Source organism: Anopheles ziemanni, chromosome 2 (genome assembly GCF_943734765.1).
Source record: "Anopheles ziemanni chromosome 2, idAnoZiCoDA_A2_x.2, whole genome shotgun sequence".
In the NCBI taxonomy this organism is placed as follows: Eukaryota; Metazoa; Arthropoda; class Insecta; order Diptera; family Culicidae; genus Anopheles; species Anopheles ziemanni.
In genome coordinates this window covers 62,836,658-62,863,197 of record NC_080705.1, presented here as the reverse complement: position 1 = coordinate 62,863,197, position 26,540 = coordinate 62,836,658, and the positions used below count along the sequence as shown (strand labels likewise).

The 26,540-nt window shown below is 45.0% G+C and overlaps 1 protein-coding gene across 1 annotated transcript in view; it reads right to left on the bottom strand.

Annotated features, from left to right (window-relative positions):
• LOC131294054 (uncharacterized) overlaps positions 1-26,540 on the bottom strand; it is a 46,137-nt gene that overhangs the window by 11,519 nt on the left and 8,078 nt on the right. The window contains exons 4-6 of the mRNA XM_058322101.1: positions 15,110-15,220; positions 8,767-9,024; positions 5,121-5,207 (exon numbers count right to left, since the gene is read on the bottom strand). Coding sequence (XP_058178084.1) covers positions 5,121-5,207; positions 8,767-9,024; positions 15,110-15,220 — 456 coding nt within the window. The remainder of the gene's footprint in view (positions 1-5,120; positions 5,208-8,766; positions 9,025-15,109; positions 15,221-26,540) is intronic.

Here is a 26,540-nt window from a genome sequence, read left to right as displayed (position 1 = left end):
CCAGTCCTGGGGTAGTTCTTCCATCTCCCAAACGTTGCCGATCACCAAATGAAGCACTCGAGCTAGGCTCTCCCCTCCGTGCTGGAAGAGCTCACCAGAGAGCTGATCATCACCCGCAGCTCGGTTGCTTTTAAGCTTCCGCATCACTTGCACGACTTCGTACAAGGATGGAACCGGGTAATCATCATCGTGCCCAGGTGCCCCAAGAGGTACTTCCGCATCCATGCTCCTATTCAAGTTAACCCCATTTAGGTGCTCCTCGAAGTGCTGCCTCCACCTTTCAACCACCTCGCCAGAGCTGGTGAGCAATCCACCCTCCCTATCCCGGCACATGTCTATGGCAGGCTCACTAGACCTACGTTCCCGGTTAACAAGCTCATAGAGCTTTCGGGTGTCACCAGACCGGTGGAGCTGCTCAAGGTCCTCAGCAGTTCGATGCTCCTGCGCTCTCTTTTTCCTCCTGCAGACCGAAACCAGCCTATTCCTGGCAACCCTATACTGCTCCACGTTGGCTCTCGTTCCAGCTTGGAGCATTCTACCCCAGGCAAAGTTCTTCTGGTCAGCGAGCAGCTGACACTCCGCATCAAACCAGTCTGATGTTCGTGACCTCGTTCTAGCACCCAGACTGCTGGAAGCTGAACTTTCCACTGCAAGGCGAATTTTAGTCCATACCTCCTCCATTGGTGCAGTAGAGGCCTCATCCTCTGATGGAAGTGCCGCCTCGAGAGTCTGACCGTAGCGCACAGCCACTTCATTATCCTTTAGCAGGTCAATGTTGAAACGGTGCGCTCTAGCGACCCGGGGTTTGTAGATCATTGCTAGCTTTGATCGCATGCAGACACCGAGTAGATAGTGGTCAGAACTCACATTAGGCTGCCGATAGCTGCGAATGTTCGTGACGTCCGAGAAAAAGCGGCCGTCAATTAGCACGTGGTCGATTTGGTTGCAGGTACGTAGGTCCGGTGATCTCCAGGTAGCCTTGTGGATATCCTTGCGAGGAAAGAAGGTGCTGCGGACAACCATTCCGCGGGAGGCTGCAAAGTTGATGCATCGATGACCATTGTTGTTAGAGCAAGCATGCAGGCTGTGAGTCCCGATGGTTGCTTTAAAACACTCTTCTCTGCCAACTTGCGCGTTCATATCCCCAATAACAAGCTTGATGTCACGCCTCGAGCAGCTGTCGTACGCCTGCTCCATTAGCGCATAAAAGGCATCCTTCTCATCATCGGGCCTTCCTTCATGAGGGCAGTGTACGTTGATGAGCGCATAGTTGCGGAATCTCCCTTTAACTCGCAGCACACTCATACGCTCATTAATGGGTCTCCATCCAATAATGCGTTCCTGCATCCTACCCATCACTATAAAGCCAATACCGAGCTCGTTGGTACTGCCACCACTTTGGTAAATGGTGGCAGCACACTGTCGAGGCTTCCACACTCTACTTCCTCTCCAGCAAAGTTCCTGCAGCGCAACAATAGAAAAACCGAGAGGGTTTATGGCGTCATATAGAAGACGATCAGCTCCGTCGAAGTTGAGAGATCTGCAATTCCAAGTCCCAAGCTTCCAATCATTGTCCTTTATTCGTAGCGTGGGTCTGGATCCGTTATTCCGATACGTATTTTGCATTATTTGTTCATTCGTAGTATAAGTTAATTCGGCTGGCCTCCTTACTAGGGATGCGCAGCCTACACCTCGTGATGGGATTGCCACCTTGGGTATAGCTGACGAGGTTCCGCATTTCAGCTTCAGCCGCTCCACTGGAGATCAGACGCTGTTCCGAGCCGCTCCTATTGGAGAACAGACGCTCGTGGAGATTGGTGAGCCGCACCACTGGTGAACAGACGCTCACAAAGCGCCCACAGAGCGTACCCTGTAGACGCCCCCCTTTCCCTGTCAGCATACGACCCAAGTTCCCACCAGGGTTGGTTACCTGATCTTCACAAAGGTTACTCGCATCCCGGTTGGCACCACTAGGAGGTAGGGTAGGAGTTGTTTGGGGGGTGAATGGCCACTATCAAAGATCGATATATGGGGCCTCATGTTGCACCGGATCCCAAACCATTTACCAACCAATGGTTTTGTTACATAAATTGAATTCTAAGAACTTTTCTGAGTGCATTTAAAATGGAACTGTGTGTAGAAGGTTGAAAAGTATTAAATTTTAAAACCGAGGAAAATGTTGCTAGTATAAAACGATTCACGCTCAATTTATTGACGAATTTGTAAGCCAATTGTCGGTATCATGAGTACCTATTACATTTTACGACCAGTTCTCTGCCTTAATGCGCGAAATCAAAATGTGTAATGCGGTAATCAAGTTCTAAATTTGATCTCTTGCCACAACAATCTCGTGTGTAAAGAAAAAATATGGGCTACATTATTCTCGAACCTTCTCCTACAATCCCAACCTTCTGATTAGATGTAGAGCACCTAAAATGATTGCGTCATGCTCTAAAAGACAGGAAACGTTTTTAGTTGGAGTGCTATTCCATTTACAAGGGGTTTCGGAATTCGCTACCCAAATATGCCGTAGTAGCAAGTGTTAGATCCTGCCGCGGTAAGAACACGCCGAACGGAGCCACACCAATTGAGTAAGACGTCTCATAAAGTCACCAAATGGAGGACAATAAAGAAAACAAATCGCTGAACCTCACGCGTTCGGCGCTTCGACGACGGGGTTCGTCGCTTGTAAATCCCACCGTTGCGAGCACCTCAAGTCTCCGGCACGGGAAGGAAGCGAATAAATAAAAACGAACCAATAAAAAGGGCAGGAATGGAAAAATTGAGCCCTTTGCGGTCTCCAGCATCGAGGGGGCTCGTTTAGTCCGGCTCGATCGCCAGCTTTGTCGCGTTGGAATGGCGCTTTCGGTCGGCTTTATTGCCCCTCCCTCGTGGTAATTCTTTCGTGGCTTTTCCGCCTGGCGGCGGCGCGGTTGTGTACTTCTGTAAACGATAGACCATTTTTCGTTCCACCCGTGAGAGATGATCATTTCATGCAGGGTGTGTAGACCTTGTTTTTCCTCTTCTTCAAGAAAATGTAACCCGTCGTTCTACACAAACCGAAATGGTCGGAAAACGTTATTACTTCGGGTCGAGGAAAACGGGAAAGAGTTACCGGAGTGGAATGCATAATTTACGATAGCTTCTTCCAGCGGCGATCCCGTATGGAGCCCTTTCCCTTTATCCGTTTGGCGATATTGCGTTACCATTTTGTCAGCATCAAACACACTTTTCCGTGCGACAAATAATTTTTCCTTCGCACGGTCACCGTTGCACCACTTTCCCCGCTCGGAATGTTTAGACGATGTTTAGTGAAATAAATGACCCATTGTTGACCATTTCCGACCATGCCTACGGTAGGAGTGACCCGCTGAAAAGGGCTCATGTTTTAATTTAAAATCTTCCGTTCGATTTGGGTCGAGCGAGCTTCTTCGGAACGACCTTCTTCCGCCTACAACCTACGAATAGTTTTTAGATGCTAGCAGTTGCGAGGAAATAACTACGGCAGATGGTGCTCTAGAAAATGAAACTAAGTGAAATTCGGTCGTTGATCACGCGCACTTTAATTACGGTTGATTCATGATTTCTAAACGATTGTCGAAAATGTGCAACATTAGGAGCGAGTGCAAAAATCAGCTCTCTTGCGCCACACACACGTACGCCACCATCCGGTTAGGGCTCTAGCAGCTCTCTAGTGGGGCTTAGTTCTACCACAAATTCGGTCCGGCCGTAATTACGACCTTTCTCCCTTAATTGGGGCTTCGATTTTTTCGCTTTCATTTCGTTCGCCCACGATGGAGCGCGTTTTCGGACCGATCGGTGGCAAAGTGGCGCTTAGCTAAAGAAAAATAGCATAAGCGGAATGGGAAAAACAACATGTGTACCGATGGCGCAAGCTCCCAAAGGCACTGATGAGATGCTGATGGGCCTGCCCTTTAATGTGCCCCCTTCTGGGTGCAACTGAACTAAATATATATTCCTTTCCTTGCGCGAAGCGAATGTTTTTCTGCGCCATCCGAAATGCACACCGATTTGCATACAATGTTTGTGTATTGTGGACTTGTGGGTGCCTGTTTTTCTTCACGCCTCGAGTTGGTGCTTCTTCGGTGGTGAAGATGCTCGCCCGGCACATGCTTGAAGCTTCGGGCGTGCGAGCAGCTAGAGCAAATATATCAATTACACGTTCGAGTGCGTCCGCGGTGGCCAGCGAGGCGTCCGATGAACTTTTATGAATGATTATTATATGTTTTGCGGTGGGGTGGTATTTGCGCTTCCCGCGTCGTTCCGACCTATGGCAGGAAGTGATTATTTCTTCGTCGGTGGTGTTGGCAGAGAAGTAACACCGCGCTTCGTCAAACGACTCGACGATTCAATGGCGATGGTAGGCTGTAACTTTCGTTTTCATCACCACACTTTGGCATTGTGCGTGTGAAACAGTGGTTTACTTCTGAACATCAGCTGAATGCTGTGCAATTGCAGAAATCACAGAAACACCAAACGTGTGTATATTTTTATAGCAAGCAATCCTTAAAGTTTTCTTTAATTGATCGTGAATTGTAAGCAATTTTGTCATTTAACAAGTTTAATTATTTAATTGAAAAGTTTATTCACTACTCAAAGGGAGTGAAAATTATTCAAACGATATACAAATGATAATGCTTTTTTCAGATCATCATCACCAGCTTAGTTGAAAATCAATTAGATTTTGATTGTTACATTCGTTTTAGAGCATTGTTCGAGATGAATATTTTTCCAAAGAATGGATGAAATGGTGAAGAAATAACAATAATTGTTAAAATAATAAAAAAGGCCGATAAGCAAATTGTGTGCTCCTTTCACTGGCTCTGAATGATAAAAACACTTCGAAACAAAATGGGCTGCGGTTTTTTTTTATCACATGCTCAAATCAGCATCTACAAAGCTTTTTCGAAATCACAAAGTTAAGGCAAAAAGCAACAGTTATAGTTTATCAAAAACAGGTGGGCAAATCAAAATGGAGCACAAAAACAGGAAGACAATGATAAAAAAGTCCGCCTCGAGCGAAGTAACAAAAAAAATTTAAAAATGCAAATGAAAGCGGAACAAGACATTATCGCAAGCGCAAGCGCAAGGCTACTTACTGTTGACGTATTTAATGGGTGTTCCGACGACGCGGAAAGCGATGCACGGCGTGAAGATGTTTTGATTCATCGGCATCTGCATGTCATCTGGAAGGAAATGAATAAAGAGGAGGACGATTTAAATAAAACAGTGGTTAAATAAACGAACAAGTTGGAAAGATGGAACCCCGGATAGTGCAAATGCGTCCAAGAGCGAACACACGCTTCCCTTCTCGAGCTGCGCTTTTGTGTTGAATTTATGACTACAACGTCGTCGGTCGACATCGGTGTTTTATTAATTGTGCTTGTGGTTTTTGTTTTTCTTTGCACCGCATTGCGCGCCACGCCAATCATATCGATCCCGTGCACTTCTTTCCATTCTGTTTTCATCGTACTATTTCACTTTGAAAGGATACAAGTACATGGAAAAATAACGCTGTAATGAACAGATCAACTATCAACTTTTGCTTCTGGCCAAAGGGGACGGAATTAGCGTGAGGCGAAAAGGAAAATGCCCGCAGATCCGTTCAGAAGCGAAACACTTCCTTTTGACGGGGTTGGTCCGGTACGAGATTTTCGGTTGGCGATAGAGCGAATAAATAACCATTTTCTTCATCGTCGCAATAAATTTCCCTAATTTACGTGCAATCAAGTAAGTGGGTGGGTGGGATGGGTCGTGGTAATAATTGAAATAGTAATAATAAAAGAGAGGAAAGAAACGCACACCCACACGTACACGGAGCCAAGGTGAATCGGGTGCTCTCGTTGCACATTTCTAACGCACGAGCCCTCAGCAAGATCACGATTTGTTAAGCTGCACTGGCGAGTTCGATGCGGGGGGTTGGCACTGCACATCATAAATCATAGATCGCCACCGCAAACACTACCGTCCTGCCACAGGAGTCCTGCGTACTGCGGTGCATCCTGGCGTCCGCTCTTTTGTTTGCGAGGTGGAGGTGTACATCGCATGATGATGTAGATCTGTGGTGAGAAAAAAACAGGAGGCTCTTTTCGCCAAGATGCCACCACCGACGGGAAGAAGACGTACACGACCGATAATAAATAGAGCAAAATTAATATCTTCCTAACTAGGGGGAGTAATTTTGCTTTATTGCCCACTGCTCCACATACAGCATGTTCGCCTCCTACACACTCATACAAGCAAACGGAAACATCCAGGCGATGTTCCTGTGATTGTGAGCCCTCCGGGAAAGTTGGATGAAAAAACGATGAACATTATGCTATCGAAGGCTTCATAAAATCCCCCTACTACCACACAGGATGGAAGATGGCGATGCCCCGGGGTGGTGGAAGATACCGGAGCAAACAAGCATGCAGTACATTTACCACCCGGTATAGATTGCATCGCCTGGAGAAGTTCAACTTCCCGGCGACGAGGGAAGAAGTGCAAAGAAATCAAGCTAACATATATGATTCTAAATTTGCATAAATGTTGAAGGACTCGCCGCAGAAGGCACTAGCCATAGCTAGAATACATCTCTAGTCCTCCTTACCCCCAATCATCATCAACATTACCAGCGAGAACTCGACGAAAGCTTAAGGGTTTCCAGGGATGGAAAGACAAAGTTACTACACCACCAGCCTTCGCAGCCTGAGGGTATCATACTTTTTGCATTCGTACCGCTTGGGAGTGCGTCGTAAATAACCAACTCACTGATTACAAAATATCAACGGTGTCATTCGTTTTTATCGCACCATTTGTCGAGTGCGGCAAATAGGCGTGCGAGAAGGGCGGAAAATTATGCATCGTTCATTAAGGGAAAATCCCTCGAGGAGGAGGATTTCTTCTAAAATCTGTAGATAACAATATTACCCCTATGATGTTTATTGAGATAATCGTAGTAAAAACAATCAAGTAGATGTCTAAAAAATATAAGAGAATATAGCTATAAATTATTACATAATAAATTATTACTTTATAAATTGCATAATAGCTATAAATTACGCAATTGTATTCTTGTCATGTTCATCACAAATTTATACCATCATTTCTTCTACCTTGAAGAAACGTTTCTTGTTTTTGCATTTGAATTATCATGTAAATGTTTTTTCAGACAAATAGATGAGAGAACAAATGCTAATCTGATTGCTAAACAAAATTAAATCAAAGTTTGATCAATCGGACTGAATTTTAAACAACCAAAACGACTGCTAATACATAAGCATAACATAGAAAATAGAACATAAATTCACAGTGATTGAACCAGCCAAAGTAACGTGAAAATGCAAATGAAAAAGTGTCTGCTATCGAGGCAGATGATCGAAAATTGATTGATTATCCAATTATTCAACCCCTAGAAGGCTACACAAAAGCATCCCCAGTTCAAAACGATCCATTGACTTCAATCGTACCATTCTAAGCGCTTCCGGTACCCGTTGATGGAAAGGTGCTTCTTCCCCTGGTTTTGATTTTCCCCAGTTTTTCATGCTTTCCACCGCTCAACAAAAAAGGGCAACCATAATTCATAAGGTCGTGAACTGATGAGTGAAATATGGAACAGTGGTATACTGATTTTTATCGCGCGTCCGGTGGCCTTTTTCTGCCGTTTGTGGAAAGCGCGCCATAGAGCGTTAACGTTCCACACGGAGCCTCCCGGCTAACAATCTATTTAGCGCGAGCCGATCTGGTCAGAACAATTATGCGCGCTCTCGGTTTAATAGAAAATGCTAGACATGGGCAAAGGAACCATCCGGGTCTTATCAGGTCTGGCACAATCTGTGGAAGGGAGGAACGGTGCTGCAACTGGCGCGGCATGACCTCGCGTGTTTGTGAAAAGAAGTCGATCAACATACAGAGAGTAAATTAAAAACGATGCTATTTCACGGATATGGCACGTGGGTCGAAGCATAGGAGGAAAAGCACCAGACGAAAGAGAAGTCAAATAAATAGGTGAACGGAACATCTTCGCTCGACGTCGGTGAAATTATGAAGCAACCCTTAATCTATCCGCGTCTGCCAACGCGCTCCCTAACTCCCAAAGCCAACAAACTAATGAATTTATGAGCCCACAAAATAAGCTAGCACTTTGACCAAAATGGCGGCGCTGAAAGGAAAGGTGCTGCCTGGCAGGTGCCGTCCAGCCCTCCCCGTTCCGGTCCCATCCCAACAGATTGTTGCCCGCCAGGGGGAAACGAGCGCAGGGGGGCGGCGCGAAAGGTGATTCATCATAAATTTATCGCGCTTCTTTCCGCCCCCTTGCCTTGAGGGTTCATTGTCCAAGGTAAAAGTTTGACACGGGGCGCGCACTGGCAGACAGCCGCGGCGGTAAGGCGAACATGAAACCTCACCATACTGCACTCGTCGGTTTTTAGAAGGCGAAACGAAAAAGGAGTAAAAACATAAGACGGAGCGCGCGAGGTCCAGTTACTTGAATGGCCTTTTTCCTTTTCCCTGCCTCGGTTCTGTGGCTTCGCGTAAGTGGAAAATCACCGGCGGTTCTAATTATTCCCGCCGCCTGTCTCGCGCGAATGTTCACCCTGGCGTGCGATATTGTAACACGCCGTGTTCCACTCGAACTAGTGGCGGACGCTTACCGGAGCGTGGCCGCAACAACCACGGGCGAGGCAAGCATTCGTTGGGATGTTAAGGAACTGGTAGGAAAACAAAGGAAGGGAAGACGGCAAAAACAAAAATAGCGAAACATACCGTGGTGGTGCGGGGCGGTCCGGCCATCCGGCAGCAGCAGGCGGGGCGTCATGTCGCGGCACATCAGGTGCACCAGCACGAGCCGGCCCTGCATCCGCTGGCGCAACTCCGGCTCGCCGAGCCACTGCAGGTAGATGCGGCCCTCGTCGCGGAACAGCCGGAACGGGACGTCGGTGTCGATCGGGTTGCGCAGCTCGGCCCAGCCGTTGGTGGTGAGGTACTGGGCGGCCGACACCGCACACATCGGCATCTTGACACCTGGAGGAAAGGGGATGGAAAAGGTGGAAGTGTGTTATGATTACTTGTTTGTACTTTGAATTTCACCTAAATACATTCAAAATTAATGCAAAAATATGCTTTTATTTGATTGAAAAATAAAGTTCTTTGCAATAGTAGTTGATGCATAAATATTAAGTGTTCAAACAAAACTGTCATGCAAAACTGAAAAATGTGCCTCTTACAATAAGATATGTTCAACCGTTGATTGAAATTTACAAAAGTAAACAAAGTTTTTATTATTTTGAGAATGGTTTGTCCCTAGTTTTTGATTTGCTTTTTTATGTTTTTTGTTCCAGAAGGAATGTATTTTTTATATTTTACATTACATTTCTTTCTACAATTCACTCAAATAAATTTCTCATTTGCTTTTACAGACTGCTCAATTGCTTTTAATTGCAGCGCTAAAATACTAAGCGCTCGTTAAATGTAGCTACCCGATTGAAAAAAAGAAAATAAATATTAGCTTCTATTCTTGAATTACTTTAATGATGTCATTATTTTACGTCTTGGATGATTATTTCAACACATTTACCCCGCGGAGTACCGCGCACTTGTTGATATTTTACAGCAATTGATTTTTATTGGTTTTGTTTTGAAATGGTAATGCTTATTTCGACACTGGTATTCCAATTATTGGTTCTTTTGATTTTAAATTTATCTGCAGCCGTATTCCATAAACTAGCACGTTGTCGTGCGGAAGGAATGCATAAAATGGCAACCATATGGCACCACCGTTAATTGAAAATACAAACGGTGCAAACAGGTCCACCTTTCGCTTGGAGTTCAAATGATGTTTTTCATCGTTACATTACATCGTTGTTGAATTAAAAAGCAAACGAACGAAACAACATCAACAAAATGGTTTCAAACCATTCCGAATGGAGTGCAGATTTAACAAAACGTCTCGGAAGAAAAGAATGGAACTGCACTTAATCCCCTGGTAAACAGCCAGCCTTCAGTTATTCGGCAGCATTCAAATCCCGAATCTGGGAGCGGACCGTTCATAAAAATGGCAAGTGCACTTTCGACAATAATGCCATACGACACGTCGAAGTGCGAAAACTGCAGTTCTGCTGTTCCGATTGGTTTCGCTTGCTAACGAGCCGAAAGCAGTGATGACTTTATCAGCTGCGAGTTTCAAAAAGTGGCTTCATTTTTTTGTCGCTTGTTTCTCTTACTTTCGATTATCGGTTTTCGAAGTAATAAAACGAAAGCCAAAGAGAATGCGCTGTGTTGCCCTGCGGAAGGAATGCAATTTTATGAATCTCGAGCACTCTGCGCGCAATCGTGAAAAACGTCAACCAACGTGTGCCCATGGTTGCGTTCGTTATCCTTTTTATGAGTTCAAATTAATGCCGGAACGTTGCTGAGGGCGAGTCGAAAGAGGGAAGGAAAAGAATCCATCGAAAAGAAGTTAGCAGCAGGTTTAGTTTAACTTCTCCAAAGGGATATTCTGGTGCTTTTAAATGCTCAGATTATGCGTGTTCAAATAAATGAACTCCACCAAGACTTAATTAAACCTGTTATTCCTTTATTGTCACTCTTTAAATTCGCATAAACACATTCCGATCCAGTTTTCAATGTTTTTTGGCACTTCTTGTAATGAGATTCCTTTCTAAATCCCGTTCACGGCGAAGTAATTTGGATGTTGTTGTTGCTTCGGAATTCTAGACAAGAAGCATTCAACGGGTTTGAGATTTTATTAAGTATGTTCGTTAATGCTGGTTTCGCCAATTGTGAAATCTTCCGCATGGTATTTCGATCCCGTACGGTATCGCACTTCACCCGGTTTGAAGTCTTCATTCGGTTCCAGAGGGGAACTGGGTTTCAGCCGACAAGTGGACCTCTTCACGGTCTGGCCATTGTCAAGCGATAGCGACAGCGAGTCTGTTGTAAGTTGGCGCGAAATTCTTAAGTATCGTATCGGAACACGCCGAAGCCGTTGTTTTTCAGATGTTTTCGGGTACACTCTGTCTTTCTTTTCAAGAAAAGGGACCGACCGGAGCAGGAAAAAACCCTCAAAACAACACCTGACTGTTAGAAACAACGGTTATACCATGACGTCGGCAGTCGAGCAAACAAACAACGGTCGTCTCTGTTGCTTCTCACCTTTTTTCTTGATCACACTGCACACTCGGCTGCATCTTGTGGGCACGTCCGGTAGGGTCCGTTCCTCCGATTAACGCAAAGCTTCGCCATGATTATTGCTATTATAACATTATGGGGCGCGCAGGAAACGTTGTTATTATTTTATTAGTCGTCCCTCCACCTGCCTTGGGAGTTCTTGAAACGGTTCAAGTATCCAATCATCTTGAAGGGCCTTAAACCACGAGAACCCCCGGCTAGCGCACACCGGTACTGATTTGCATTTGATCTTGCTTGATTCGGTTCGCATTTTCGTCATATGGTGGAGTGGAATGCCATTCTTTGTTCTTGACCGTTGGAGATTTCCTTCAAACTTCACATTTGCTTCCCAATCAGGTGCGCAAGATCCCTAGATCGAGGGCATTCGATTAAGAAACGGGATAGGAGGGTCCAGCCCAGACCTGTTAACCCAATTTAGATGATTCCATTAGTCGAAAAGCGGTTTGATTCGTCTCCGTTCGAATATTGTTGTGATGTAAATTGAGGGAAGTCTTTCCGACGAAACAATAGCCAAATCCGCCCAACTGATTGTAAAATACCGATCGAAGTCCGATTCCATCAGAACGCGATCGCGTCAACAACGTCGATGGCATTCGTTGGGTGAATCTACACAATCCCAGATCAGAGTTCGATCGGGGAATCAACTGGCATAAATCGTGCAAAAGTTTTATGCTCTAAGTTTTATGTGTAACGCCATAAATAAAAGTATTTTTCCAACTCGATGGAGGACCTGTTTTGCGAAGATCGATCTCCCTGGTTATCATTACAATGCAATGGAAGAGTTGTATTTAGTTCCGTGTAGCAAAGGAGATAAACATAAATTATCCATTTTGACAAAGCAAAATTTTGACTTCACGAGAGCTTTCCTTTGTCAGGTGGGTAAAAGAAAAATAAGAGTAGCAAACATCGAAAACGGAATCGTGTGAAAAAACCAGATTGCACCGATTTGTCGCGCGATTCCGGCATCGATCCCGGTGGGTTGCGGATCCTTTTGATCCGACCATCCCGGGCCCGGTTGGGGGCCCATAACATCTGTTTCGCCCAACCACTTTGTAGACACAGAGGCATTTGAAAGGTTTGAAACATTTTATTGGACCACTGATCGTTTTATTTGTGACCGAAACCGGTCTCGCGAGCGCCTCGTGTTCGAACACCGTTAATTTATGTGAAATGAGCTTAAATTTGGCAGACCTTTGAGTGAGGCCTTTGCGCTGAGATGTGTTGTGATTTTATAACGACAGGCAGGCAGCGTGTCTTTGAGGATTTTTTGCAAACGTTTTATTTTGTCCTGTGTTTTTTTTGCACCCAAACTCGCGGAAACAGTTTGGCGCTAACGATTTGTTGCTGCACAAAGTCCAGTTGCTAGTCGCATCCCGTTTGGGCGCAACAGTGAATTGTGGGAAATGCGCTGGTTTCCTATGGCAGTGGATAAAATTAAGCTACCGTCCATAAACGCTTCCCCGTCGTTCGAATCTGCACGAAGGATTTCGCGAATCGTTAGCGAAATGCAGATTTCTGATTGATTGCAATTGACGTGTTCTCGTGACTTGTGCTGGCCCGAAGTGGGAAAACGGTATTGTTTTCCAACCAGCCAATTCCGGTACGCGGCCATTCTTCCTTTCTATCATTTTGCAAAGGGTTAATGAAAGGTCACGATGGGAAAAGGAACATTTTGGTCCCATTAAAAGGGTCGTAAACTTTGAAGCATTCATTTATTGCTGCGAAAATTAGCAAACTCTCATTCGATCATTATCGATCGATTAAAAGACAAAAGGATGGCAAAGTTCAAAGCTGTTCGAAAAACAAAAAAAATGCCCAACGTTATCGATTGACGTTTGTGATTTCAAAATTTGTTCCAAAAGACAGTAGTTTCTTGATTTTCACAAGGGCTGTAGCTAACCAGCGATGTCAAACTCGATTGACCTCACGGGCCGCATTTCCTACCAAAATGAGTTCGCGGGTCAAAACGTATTATTGATTAGATTGATGAAAATATGTTCTTATTAGTGTGGTTTTAACTAAACAGTCAATTGTGTTTTACATTTTAACATTTTTTTATATTAGATGACTTTTTATAAAATTTACAATTTCGTGTAAAAGAGAAGGTTTCTTGATCAATGGTTTTCCAAATTTGAACGAATTCAAATTAAGTTATTTAAATATATGTTCCAGTTCAACAATATTGTGCATTTTGGTAAAGATTTTAGAAAAGTAAAGATGCGTTATTACTTCAGCTTATATTCTGTTATTTTATATAGAATGCTCTTTTAGTTCATCACGTTTGTTTTCTATGAACACTATTTATTCTTGTCTCGAAAAATTTGTGTACAACCTTGGCTCTTGTCAACCGCTATATATTGGCGTGATGCAAAGTTGTATATCACTTTCTTATAAAAATTGTTTAAATTGACATTCTTTTAGTGCTCTTGCAATTCGCAGTTCGTGAAACCATTCACAAAAAATGATTTGCTATTCAAACGAAAGCCAATACGCAAGAATCCAAACTTTCGATGTATTGTTTCAAAGGGGTCGTTTGCGGCATTCAATGTTATTGCGGGCTGCATGTTTGGGTAAACATCCCTGAGCTAAACAATTATAAATCAACACGTTATATACATTCGAATTAAAATAACATTATTCTTTTCTGTATTGTAGTTTTTTAAATGATCTTAACTATACAACTGTGATTAAACGACGGGTATCATGCTTCGGCGGATAAAAGATAACAAAGGAACAAAAAAAAAACCCGCAGGTTAATGACGCATAATGACGGTCAACTGCAGTTCATTCTCGTTCGGTTCTTCATCATCTCGCTGATCTCGACCGCTCATTGCATTATGTTGCGTCTGCATTAACAACCTTCACGGAAGCTTCGGAAGCCGTGGTTCCGCGTCATTTTATGCCTCGTGCGCATAAACTGCCACAAATACTACGGCCTTCCCCCGGGCGTTCCCGGCTACTGACCTGCCTAATGGGGTCGTTCCCGGACTACATTGTGCGAAGAAAATGGGCAGCATAGGCCACACGTAGTTTATATTTGCCTTCGCTGCGCGCATCGGTGTTGCGCCGAGTGTGGACACGAATTAAGAGGCCATCGAATATGACTTTCCACTGTTGTTCGTTCTTTCGCTTCTTCATGTTTTTCCATCAGCACGAAAGATGCGTCTCGGGAGGGGGGCAGGTTGCCATAAACAAGCGCGTGTTTATCTGTTCATTTGTCCATTTAAGTGCGCGTGTCTTGTCATGGCAGCGCGAAAGCAAAGCGCAAAATAATGCTCCTGCAAAGTGCCAGGAATAACGGTGGCAGAACATTTGGGAGCTGTGTCAGTGTCTGCTGAAAAATAAAACCAAAATAAATACAAACCGGTGGCTTGCGATAAAATACAACATACATCGACACACACACACATCTTGCACACTGACAAATTGCAGCACTTGTCCGCGGAGGTTAAAAGTCCCATTTCGTAGCCAACACTTCAGTGCATTTGCCCCTCGACATTTCACACCTCTTATTCACGTTCCGGTCCACGATCCGCGCTCGAGTGCTACAAACCATTAGCAAATTTGTCTACGGCAAACATCGCACCAGGGGGCCTCCAGAAAGGGTTGTTGCAGTGAAAGGTTATCTATCCCTAGCGACTGCTGCAGGTGCACAACGGGAACGGGACACTGCCCGATCTTCGCCCGTGGCCGAGGTTGCGCATCAACGAAGGATCTGCCTCGGAGGCTAGGGTAATTGTTTGCGAAATTAAAACGCAACGCTGTATCGTTTGAGGTGGATCGCTAGGAAAGAACCCTAATGGTGGCACTATTCATCAACCGAGGGATGGTGCAAAGAACGATCGGATGTAAAAACAAAAACTTGTCGTAATGGAAAGAAACAGATAAAGACTTTTTCTAACACTGGAAGGTAACTTACCTGGAAACCCAATCTCGCGACTCGGATGAACGATTTGGCCACGGTGGGGCAAAAAGACGAACGGGATCTTTTCCGAGCTCGATCCGCTGATGAATGGCGCTAGTGTGCATTCTAGAGATGAGGGAGGAGAAAGAGAAAACAAATCAAAATTACAGCTTCATCCATGCGACCTTTAAATTAGTGATAATTTATAGAACCCAACGTTGGTAAAAATGCTACAAAATTAGAATAAATGGGACTTGAATGCTTTTTCGAGGTGAAACCCAAAATTAAAACTAAATCACAAAACCCAACTCAAGAGTGAAGGTTTAGGCCACCTTTCTTTTCGAATAGGACCGATTCGCGAGTGTTCCGTCCGCTAATCGTTCGTTTGTGGCCCGGCGACTTTCCATTTCCATTGCGTCCATTGTTCGGTGCGGTTTTGGGGGTTTTCTTTCCTGTGCTCAGATGGCCAAAATAAATTCAAACATTGAAACGACCACTTTGAAAACTAGACCCCTTTTCGGGGTGGTTTTGTCACTCGGAAAAGGTCCCCCCCTACCTTCCGATTCCGGAAGTGCCAAAAGCGGTGAACGTGAATCGCATTTCCCCTCTCTTGCGTTCGCGAGCCATTTAATCAAATGAAATGTACATATTTCTACTGTTTCTCATACTGTTTGATGCTGTACCGAGGTGGATCACCGTGGGCCGTGCATAAATGCTAGCACTAAACAAATAGACAGTGGATGCGACGTGGAGAGAGCACTGCAGGGAGGCGGCGTAGGCGGTGGAAAATCGGTAGCACACCGTAGCCATTCCAGCCCGAGGGCTTGGCTACTGTGTGTGGGAACTAATTTTCCCACACAAATTTGTTGCAAAGCCCACCGAGCGAGCCGACCGAACGAACCGGCGAGGGAAATGGATGAAGGTTAAAGCCGAGTTTAGGAGGGGATCAGCATCACCATGGCAAAGGCATCTGTCGTCGGTGTGGGAAAAGGATGGAAAAAGGGATGAAAGTGGAGCGCACCGCGCGTCGGGCGGTGGGTTGGTGGCAAAAATAAACACAAAGTGATGAGCAGAATAAAATCATCCAATGTAAACTAGCTCCGGCCAGTCCCGTGCGAGATCACGCCACGGTCGATGCTAGCTGAATGCGAAGCAGCCATCTCCGGAGCGATCCACCGAACGGAACGGTTGAATATTCGTTCCGTACCGATCGGATTGCCGAATGGTCTGGAACCGCCGCGGGCTCTCCGACACTCATTTCGATCCGGTTAACGGTAAATTGAATCAATATTCACCAGGGCCGGGAAGCGATCGCCGTGTGGCACAAGGTTTCCAACTCCGGGTGGTTGTTTACATGGAGCAGCTATTTAAATTCATTCCTGAAGCCGGGAAATTGTTGCACCAATCAGTCTCGCCACGATGTTGGGCCTGAAGCGTTTCCAGGATTGATCATGGGTCACCTTATGGCATCTTGGCCATGAGGATCGTGGCTTTTGAGCGACTTTGGAGCAGTGATTCATTTCCTTTTGATGAGATGGTTTGAAAAAGAGGTATTTGATAATTGTGTTAGAGTACCGCAAAAATAAAATAATTTAGTAAACTCAAACTCATGCAAAAGAACTTGAAGCCCATCGGTTGAAACAAGAGTAATTTTTAACTTCGCTGTGTTCAAGTTCACAAGTCTAAGTGAAAAATTTATGAAAAATATTTGCATGTGGGATTGCGTAGAAAACAGCTACGAATTACTACGAAATTACTACGAAAAATGAAAATAGTATTAATCGCAAGTCTCGGTAAACTTAAAAGATCGATCTCACATCTTCAACACATTTGGATTCTTTTAAACAGTTTTTCTTATCAGTTGCTCTTTTAAATAAAATATTTTTAATGGTTAGTTTCACTTCAAATGCAGCTGCATTATTCCAGTTTTAATTATATTTCAGGAATTAGGATTTTCAATGTATCCTACATCATGATGATGTTAAAATTTCCCACTTTATTTATTTTCTTTTTCATTCATGTTCATGTTCATGTCGTAAGCCATACTAGAATTTTCTTATTTGTTTCTTTATGTTTATTTCGCTTTTTATTTTTGTTGAGTTGTTCCATTTTTAATGTGGTTGCTTTTTGTGATACGTTTTTATTTTCTTGAATCTTTCTGTAAGTTTGTTTAAACGAAGCAGGCTTTTAAACACACTATTAATTGTTGTAAATAATTTGAAAAGAAAAAAAAAGTATAACTTACTCGACCCTAAAAAGGAAAAAAACTGCACTCATCTTTATCTTGGTCTTAAACATGGACCTCCAAGCGAGTCGTTCGTTCCAAATTTGTTATCAAGGTTAATTTTCCTCAATTTGGCTGCTGATAGGCATTCTCATACCTAATTACTGCGAGATAAATTGACGCCCTGAATTGCTGGGTTAACTTTTCCTTGCCCTCTCTTAGTTTAGCTAAACTTTATTGCTCAATCACGCAGTAAAATGTGGCGCGTTGACAAAATCCCCACCCGACCCGCGGTTTAGCGCACTTTTACCACAATTTACACCAATAAAGCGCCGACCATAACCTTAAACTTCACAGCAAAGCCAGCCAGCCCGGGGCTACCGTTGAGCGATCGTTTACGTTTGCGAGGCCGATCCGGTGGCAACTATTGCGCCGAAAGCGGTTGCGAAATGATTGGCATTAATTTCGTACTCCATAAACAATGGCTGGCGGAGGGGAAGAAAACGAACTGGGATACGGAAAGAAAACGTCTATCCCGGTGAAACACAGGCCAGTGCAACCTTCAACCGCGCGCGTAAAGTGTGTATCGGTGTTGTTGTCTTTCGGGGTTTCGTAAACGTTCGCCGGAAAGGAAGCGAGATTTTTTCTCCGCCAGAGTGGCCGATGTGCATTTGGATTAATCACCAAATCTAGGCAAAAGAAAGCGTAAATGCGAAACCAAATCTCATTTACTCCTGGCCGTACGTACCTCCCGCGCACCCACCTCGACCTGCTGAGGACGGGGGGGGGGGGGGGGGGGGGGGGAGGGGTGGGGGGGAAATCACTTTCTGAGGCATGCAGCTTGCTTTAATGAGCATCGCGAAAGAACCGCTAGTTGGCCTAAAGTTCGATGGGGCTGGATTTTTCGCGCCGTCCGGAGACCTTATGGGCCACATGGCCCTGGTACCCCCGGGGAAAGGGAAAACTGCTGGTCGGCGGCGGGAGGGAGAGATTCCTCGGGGAAGATGAACACCTCCACGGACGCACCGAAGTGGCCGCGCCGAAGCAACTGGCGCCGAATTTACGCTTCTCTGCATAATTAAGCCGTTTGCTGCGCCGAGCTCTACTCTACTGGCTGGAAGCTTCCAAACCGACTAACGAGGAAATGTGTTTTCCACCCGGAGTCTATTAAACGGTAAAGCGCAACAACAGGCGCGTACACCAACGTGCGTTGATCCATTTCTGGTCCGGCGCGAATACTGACACGAGCGAAGCGAACACAAACGTGCCCGCCTTAGGGTAGGGTTTCTTTCGGTTGTAGGGTTTTTTTTTCTCTCTAGTTTTGTCCAAATATGGGTAGCTTTTCCCTAAATCCCAGGTGTGGCCCGATGGTGGGCGCAGGGAAAAATTGAATTACTATAAAAATAATAATAGAGAGTGAAGTTGCTGGTCCCCTTTTTTTCTATCCAGTGCAGCAATTTTCTAGTGACCACCAGTTTGGGAAAGCCACTTTTTGGAACATGTTTTTTTTGTCTCCTCCCTCAAAAGGGAACCTCCCTCCGACTGTGATTGACCCAATTTTGCAACCGTACCATATTTTCGTCGGACGCATTGTCAAATCTCTCGCTCGGTTGAAGCGGCTCGAATAAAAATACAAATCGGACCTCGCCGGTGAATTACACACGATTGTGCACGGTAATTGATGCAAAATTGTTTCGACTCCATTTCCCGGCCATCGGAACTGGACCGATTTTTGGGCGCGTGTGTGGAGCCAAACGGTCTTCAGATGGCGTCAGAAAGGCACCGAGAGGCGACAAAACAAAAACTTGTCTAAGGCGGGGCGTGGAGAAATCGGCCGTTTTAGTTTCTTTCCTACCATTCCCAGTTTGTGCACCGAGGATTGTTTCATTTCCAACCCGTTCGATTGTGTTTTTTCTTTCCATTTCGATTGTAATAACTGTGTAATCATACTGCTGGTGACTCGTTTTCCCTAACCATACCCGGGGCGGCCCCTAAAACATGTGTCCAAATCGCGGTAATCATTGAAAATTCACACTTTAAACGGTTTCGCTCGCGGGTAATAAATGTTTTCTCATGACCTCATCCCAGGTTTCTATTTTTTTTTGTCCGTCCCCTTCCCGGTTTGGTTTGGGCTGGCGATAGAAAGGCCATTCCTTTGGCTGCGTATTTATGTTTTCTGGCGCTGCTTCTTCGGCCGGCCCCAGTGGCAAACTGTTTCGCGATGAGATGATGATCAAGGAATAGGGGGGAAAAAAAAGAAAAATGCCAAACCTGTCGGCAGCGGCCAATCGATGAGACGCTGGGGCTTTCATCCCAACGGGAAAATGGGAAGCAGACACCCGGAGCTGAACAAACTTTTGTTCTGGAATCGCGGGGAAACATCCATTTGAAGTGGGGCTCGACTCCGAATCACCTGTCGATTTCGAACGCTGGCTGCGCGGCGTCAGTGATCTTCGGTTCAGCACCATTTGAATGTGGTGCAGCCGAGGGGCGGCACGACCGAACGCTACGCCACCTCCCGAGAGGCGCTCGATCATCTCGACCAATATGGCCATCACTGATCGATTTAATAAACGTGTGAAACATTAAAATAACATTCATGAACTCTCTGTCTACCGTTTGAATTCTACCGAAGGAGGAATGAATTCAGATGCAGGGGTGAGCAACGATTCGTTAAACAGATGAATCATTTTATCATTTTTGACATGACCAAAGGATAAGTTTGGCTAAACAAGAAAATGTTTAAAATGAAACGCTTCTAAGAGATCGTGTCGAAATTTACTAAAACCATTCTGCAATAAACCATTTTCTACCTTTTTTACCACACCACATCCACATTTATGACAAATTTTTCTTAAACTGTACACTAGTAGAATAATTCAAAGGTTTAGTAATTTAAAGGAATTTAATCTATTTACTCACGCTATTATTAAATCTTTATTTAGATTGTAAATCAGAGAGAACAGTTTGAGATATCAATTAGTTTGTGTATGTTTTTAATTTAATAGTTATAACTGAATACTGAAGTTGGATACCATTTTGTCAATTTTTCAGCGTATATTTTAGTTTAATTTGTTTTGCATTATTTTATTGGGAAATTTGTTGCAAAATTTAACTACTCCGGTTCTTCACCCCTGCCATAGTTAGAAGTGAATGGTTCTAGTGATCTTCAACGCACTTGTAATCAACGGGTTTTTTTTTCCTTAATCCTACTCGATACGGAAAGGCGAGAAGTCAGAAAGCTGCTTTCAACTTGAACCATGATTGCCGAGTTTTGGAGTGGCATCTGCTAACATATCGTTTGACCAGCCGGCGATGATGATCCGCACGAAGCTAACAAGCTGAAGTGTAATTTTGAACTCATCTTCACGCGGCCGTCCGTATACGGACTTCTCACTTCACGACAGCTCGCAGTATCGGCTAGAGAAGTGGGAACATCTTCAGAGTAAATTGGAGCATATTGTCTCACTGTCATTAGACCCCGACCCGAAACCGGGTGTGAGAATCTTTGCAGTTCCTACTCCAAAATTGGTTAGAATTATCGGATCAGGTGGAGTGGTGTGTTCGCGTCCGACGATGAAGCTTACGAGTTTGATTACACTCTCGAGGGTCAGGTGAAGTGGTAGTAAACACCTGTAAGCTGGTCCGGCGCCTTCGACTGTCGATCGCCAACCGGTGGAAAACATACGACCGACGAAGAACAGACGCGCGCGAAACAAGAAGGTGTTGATTTATCGAACGTGGTGATTTCTTTTTTCGGGGAAATCTTCTTTTCGCTTCTAATGCAATTATTTGTTAAGCGATTCGTTGCACTAATGAGCGTAACGGTACGTGCAGGTGGTTGATTGATGTTAAGAACGTAAGAAGCTTCAACCTTTAACGACCAATTTGAGCTTTTGTGATACGATCCAGCTTGAAGCGATGATTAATTTTGCTACGAAATTTCTTCCATTAGAATTCAGGGCTCGGAACACAAATTAACTGTCGATCATGTACTGAATATAAATTGCGCTGATTATTGCACTCTCCGCCTCTGATTTGATTGCATAATTTCGCAGAATCTATGCTCTCTTCAGGCTCAAACATACATATTTAAAATGGTCTAATAATGGATGGTGATGTCGTAATTTAGGGCGCACGTTCTCCGTCCTCGGTCCTTCTCCGTCGGCATGAACACTAATTTGTGCCGGGAAAGATGTGCGATTTCTTCTCACAAATTTCCTCCGGGCTAGTACAGGTTTGCATCCATCTTTGCACCCTTCCCCCTCCCGGGCCCGCATGTACCGTCAATCAGAGACGCCATCGGTTGGAAAAATTCCATTTATCATCGGCACAATTATGCGACACGCTGGCTTCCTTTTTCCCCATTCGGTCCATCGCCTTCTATCATTCGTTCTGTCAAAGTTAGACCTCCTGTTTGCATTAGGCACATCTCATTTGCGCACCGTGTAGTCCCTCCTTGGGGTCCAGAACTCTTTCGCTGAAGCCAAAGGTTTGTGGAGCTGTAAAAATCAATTTCTCGTACGCCCGCGAGAAACACGTCGCCCGATTGTGTTCGCGCATTTCGCAGATTACGGGGCTTACGTATCTATTCGCCATTTCGCGCATTATTATGCGGTTCGCAGTGTAAACAAGCTCGTTCACGAGGACGGGCCTCGGATGGTGCGGACACAAACCCGTCCATTCGGTCCCGTTGCGATCGACGAGCGCCATACGATCTACACTTTTACACGTTGGGAATTATGTGGTTGAAAGTTACGTTTAAATAAATAAAATCTAACCTTTCTAACTCTGAAATCATCTTAACTGGCAAAGTGGCAACAACATCATTGGTTATCTATCGTGTTTTGATGGCAAGTTTCAGTTTGTTGATAATCGACCAATTTTAATGCGTCCCAAATTTTTACCGATACTTAGAGGCAGGAAATTGGAATTTGATGATTTATGAAAATTGATCCATTTAATAGACTCCCTTCAATTTAACAATTTCTATAAATACTTTTTTTGAAGACTGAATCAAGTTCTGAACCGTTTGAAAAATGATACATTAGTTCCTTTTTTCCTTAAAATTCTTTGACATTCGAGTTGTCATAACTGAAGAATAACTTTATCTTATTTTGAAAAGTTCCTAAGATTCGATAGTATTCATCATGATTTGGAAGACTAGAAATATTTGTATCTTCTGTTGAATTTAATCCTAAGGAATGTTGTCCCTCGGGTCGTAAGCAACGGTCCTACAGTGCATTGACCGACCATAACCACCGCAACGGTGGCACGTTCCAGTCGGAGAAATCGGAAGACGCTGGCTGAACTTTCGACCACAAGCTGTGCGTTCCACCCGCTCGGTGGCCATTATCCACCACCTGTGTCGATTGCATTATGTGCAATTATATGTGCACACGCTCGCGCTACATCGATGCTCTCGTGGCACGTTTTGCATCGGCCCGGCTCTTGCATCAAGTCGGCGGACAGGAAAATCCGTCGTCCCAAACACCACCATTGGCGATCGCATTCGTTAACCTTCTTTACGCTGATCCAACTAAACCAGATTAACACGTATGATCTTGCACGATCGCGCCGGATGATCCCCACCGTACGCGAGGTGCCGTTCGGCTCTGATTGTTCGATTATGCATCGGATCTTCGCCAGCAGAATGGAGCCGCACCTCCCCAGCGAAGAGTACACACACGCTGTAATGCAAACTAAAACAAGAAAACTGGCGTAGTCAAATAAACTAGTCATTTTACACGCATCATTTTCCAATAAACAACCAACCCCTCCGTCGGTGGAAAACGATCCACATGGGGATCGTTTCTTGACCCTCGCACGAAAGGGGAGTCGATTGAATGGGCAACATTTTAGGCCGCACTCAATTGTGTTAGGGGCTAGTCGAAATTGGCACGGAACCCCGGGATGTCCGTCCAACATCGTGAACGGAACCATTTACGATCGTATTAACAACGCAAATCGATCCGCAACTGCCAATTCTTCGGCCGGTCCGCTTGCTGTAACGGCCGGGAGGGTTGCCTCGCTAACGGCCAACTATCTCGTGATCGGCCGATATAAATTGCGTTCAGGTCTCGCGTCCCGAATAATAGCACTTGAGCATGCCAACCGAGGCTGCTGACATAAGAGCAACTCAGTGACCGCTCCCGAGTGCTTCCGAGCCGCCGATCGAGGTCTAGGCCGAGGATGTCGTGTGGCGTTGGCCACTCTAGACTTCCCCTTTATCGATCGACCGAGTTTGCTCCTGGGGATCGAATTTCAAAGTCAAAGTAGTCAAAACGTAACACACCATCTGAAGCCGAGGGCAGGGCGTTGCTGCACGGAATGGCGCGTGTAATGGTTGGCTCGAAGTCTATTTGACGTCCATTTAAAGGGTTTGCATACGGACTTCCCCTGCATGGCGGCTGGTGATACACATTTAGCACATTAGCCTCGTAGTAAGTGGTTTCCGATGCATTTAGGTTCGCTCTTTGTTGTCGACTACGAACGCAACGTTTTAGTACGACACGGGGGACTTTTTCCTGCGAAAGCAATCCCGGGATGAAGAGAAGAAAACTAAAACTAACTGCATCTGCATACCGAGAACCGCGTGCTCCAGCTGTGAGGTTAGGCACGAAAGATCGTGTTTCTCGCTGTACGAAACATAAACACATTACTCCACTTTTGTGTTGTGCCGGAAACTTGTTCTGCAATGTAGATTCTGCGCAAGAACAGGCAATAAAGAAGTGTCCGTTTGTGGAAAAAATAAATTTAAGAATAAATAAACATTACGCCAATTTCATGAGAATTTTTCCCTTTTTTCATCCCGATTGCTGCGAGCATATCCAACCCTAGGTCCCAGAACCCGCGGTCGACCCCCAAGTAGCGCAAGCGAACGGAGGATCGAGGCTCCGGTCTCGAGTTCGGCTAAGTTCAGGTGTAGCGATGGACGTGTGATGGGCTTGAACGAAGTAGAATGGATGGAAGCGCATATTTCGGCATGTAACTGGGCGTTAGCTCGGGGCGACCTCTGCTCCTGATCGGCAATGCATTGACTAATTGAGGTACCTACGGGGCCCGTCTTGAAACAAGGACCAAGTAGTCTATCTTGCGCGCAAGTCAATGGGAAGTAGCAAACTCAAAGGCGAAGATAAAGCAACTGGCTAGTATGCGGGATTACGGGTGCACCACAGTCCGCAAGGATTGGGCAGCTGTGCACCCTTCGATGCCTCCATCCAGTTGCCTGAAGGACCGACGGAACATACCGTGAGCGCGTAGGATGTGACCCGAAAGATGGTGAACTATGGCTGATCAGGTCGAAGTCAGGGGAAACCATGATGGATGTCAGGAGAAACCAGAAGCAATTTTGACGTGTAAATCAATTGTCAGAGTTGGGCATAGGGGCGAAAGACCAATCCAATCATCTAGTAGCTGGTTCCCACCGAAGTTTCTCTCAGGATAGCTAAAGCACGTAACATTTCGAACCTTATCCTTATTTGGTAAAGCGATTGATTAGAGGCCTTGACCTAATTTCATTCTTCAGACAATTGCCTCTCAAAATGGCTACTAGGGTGCTGACATAAGAGCAACCCAGTGACCGCTCCCGAGTGTTTCCAAGCCGGCGATCGAGGTCCAGGCCGAGGATGTCGTGTGGTGTTGGCCACTCTAGAGCCTAGACTATCAGCAAAAGGGAAGTCCAGTTTGCTCCCGGGGATCGAATTTCAAAGTCAAAGTAGTCAAAATGTAACACACCACATGAGGCCGAAGCCAGGGCGTTGTTGCACGGAATGGCGCGTGTAATGGTTGGCTCGAAGGCTATTTGACTATGTAGTAAGTGGTTTCCGATGCATTTAGGTTCGCTCTTTGTTGTCGACTACGAACGCAACGTTTTAGTACAACACGGGGGACTCTTTCCTGCCAAAGCAATCCTCGGGGATGAAAAGAAGAAAACTCAAACTAACTGCATCTGCATCTGCATACCGAGAACCGCGTGCTCCAGCTGTGAGGTTAGGCACGAAAGATCGTGTTTCTCGCTGTACGAAACATAAACACATTACTCCACTTTTGTGTTGTACCGGAAACTTGTTTTGCAATGTAGATTCTGCGCAAGAACAGGCAATAAAAAAGTGTCCGTTTGCGGAAAAAATAAATTTAAGAATAAATAAACATTACGCCAATTTCTTGTTTGCAATCAAGCCGCTAGAGCGGTTCGCATAAACTGGTTCAGCAAAAAAAACAGAAAAGCAACAATCTTTGCAGCGGCTTCCTTCCATTCCTTCCGGACAACACTCAACTTACTGTGCTTGGTTTTTTCCTCATTTTCCCAGCCCAGTTTACCGTTAACCGAAGCACGGCACAGATGAGACAATGGAAAAACTATACACAATCGATTACATCAACAGCAGTCCGACCCGATGATGCCACAAACTTTCTTTCACCTTTGGGAATTTGGACCACCAAAGGAGTAACAAAAAGTGTTGCAGACATGTGAAAACAAACAAGCAATCGCAGGATGTAATTAAAGACAACGGTGGTTCCGCAGCTGTGGCACTTTTCCGGTACCGACCCGGTGCCTTAAGCCGCTCGTGACGCATGTGCTATGGAATTTCTAATGTCCTCTTTACGGACGGCATCGTGTTCCGATAGGGTGTTCAGAGAGGAGGGTTTCAATAATGTGTGATTTATAAAACGCCTCCTTTGGGGTGGATTGTGATGTAAATGAGCGAGGTGTAACGATGAAAGGATTTATTAATTCGGTTTAAAGATTATTGTTCTGGATCAACAGGGGGATTGCGTCATGAAAAATGTTTCCTATCGAAACCATTTTCCTAATGAAACCCACTTCTTCCTCCCTATTTTACGGCGATCGTTCGAATAGAAAGTACAGAAATCGTGCATCGATCGAAAAATTATCTGATCGTTATGTTCTTTGAATGCAGCGAGATTTGTGATCCTTTTGTCAGCTCCAACGACATTCCAATGCGGACGCTCATTTACCGATGGAACGGCAGGTGTTAGGGTTGTGCTACAATGTCACCTTACAACTCTCCCTCGTTAGGAGCATAAAGTTGGTCAGCAATTGTTTACCGCCGGAGATGGTAAAGCCGGTCGGCAGCGTTTCTCTGTTATGTCAAACATTTCGATAATGTGTGAATCCCGGTCGCACATCAGTGAGAACAAACCGAATCGCTTCTGAACCAGGCATCTGAACCAGATGATTGTTTGATTACAGAGCAG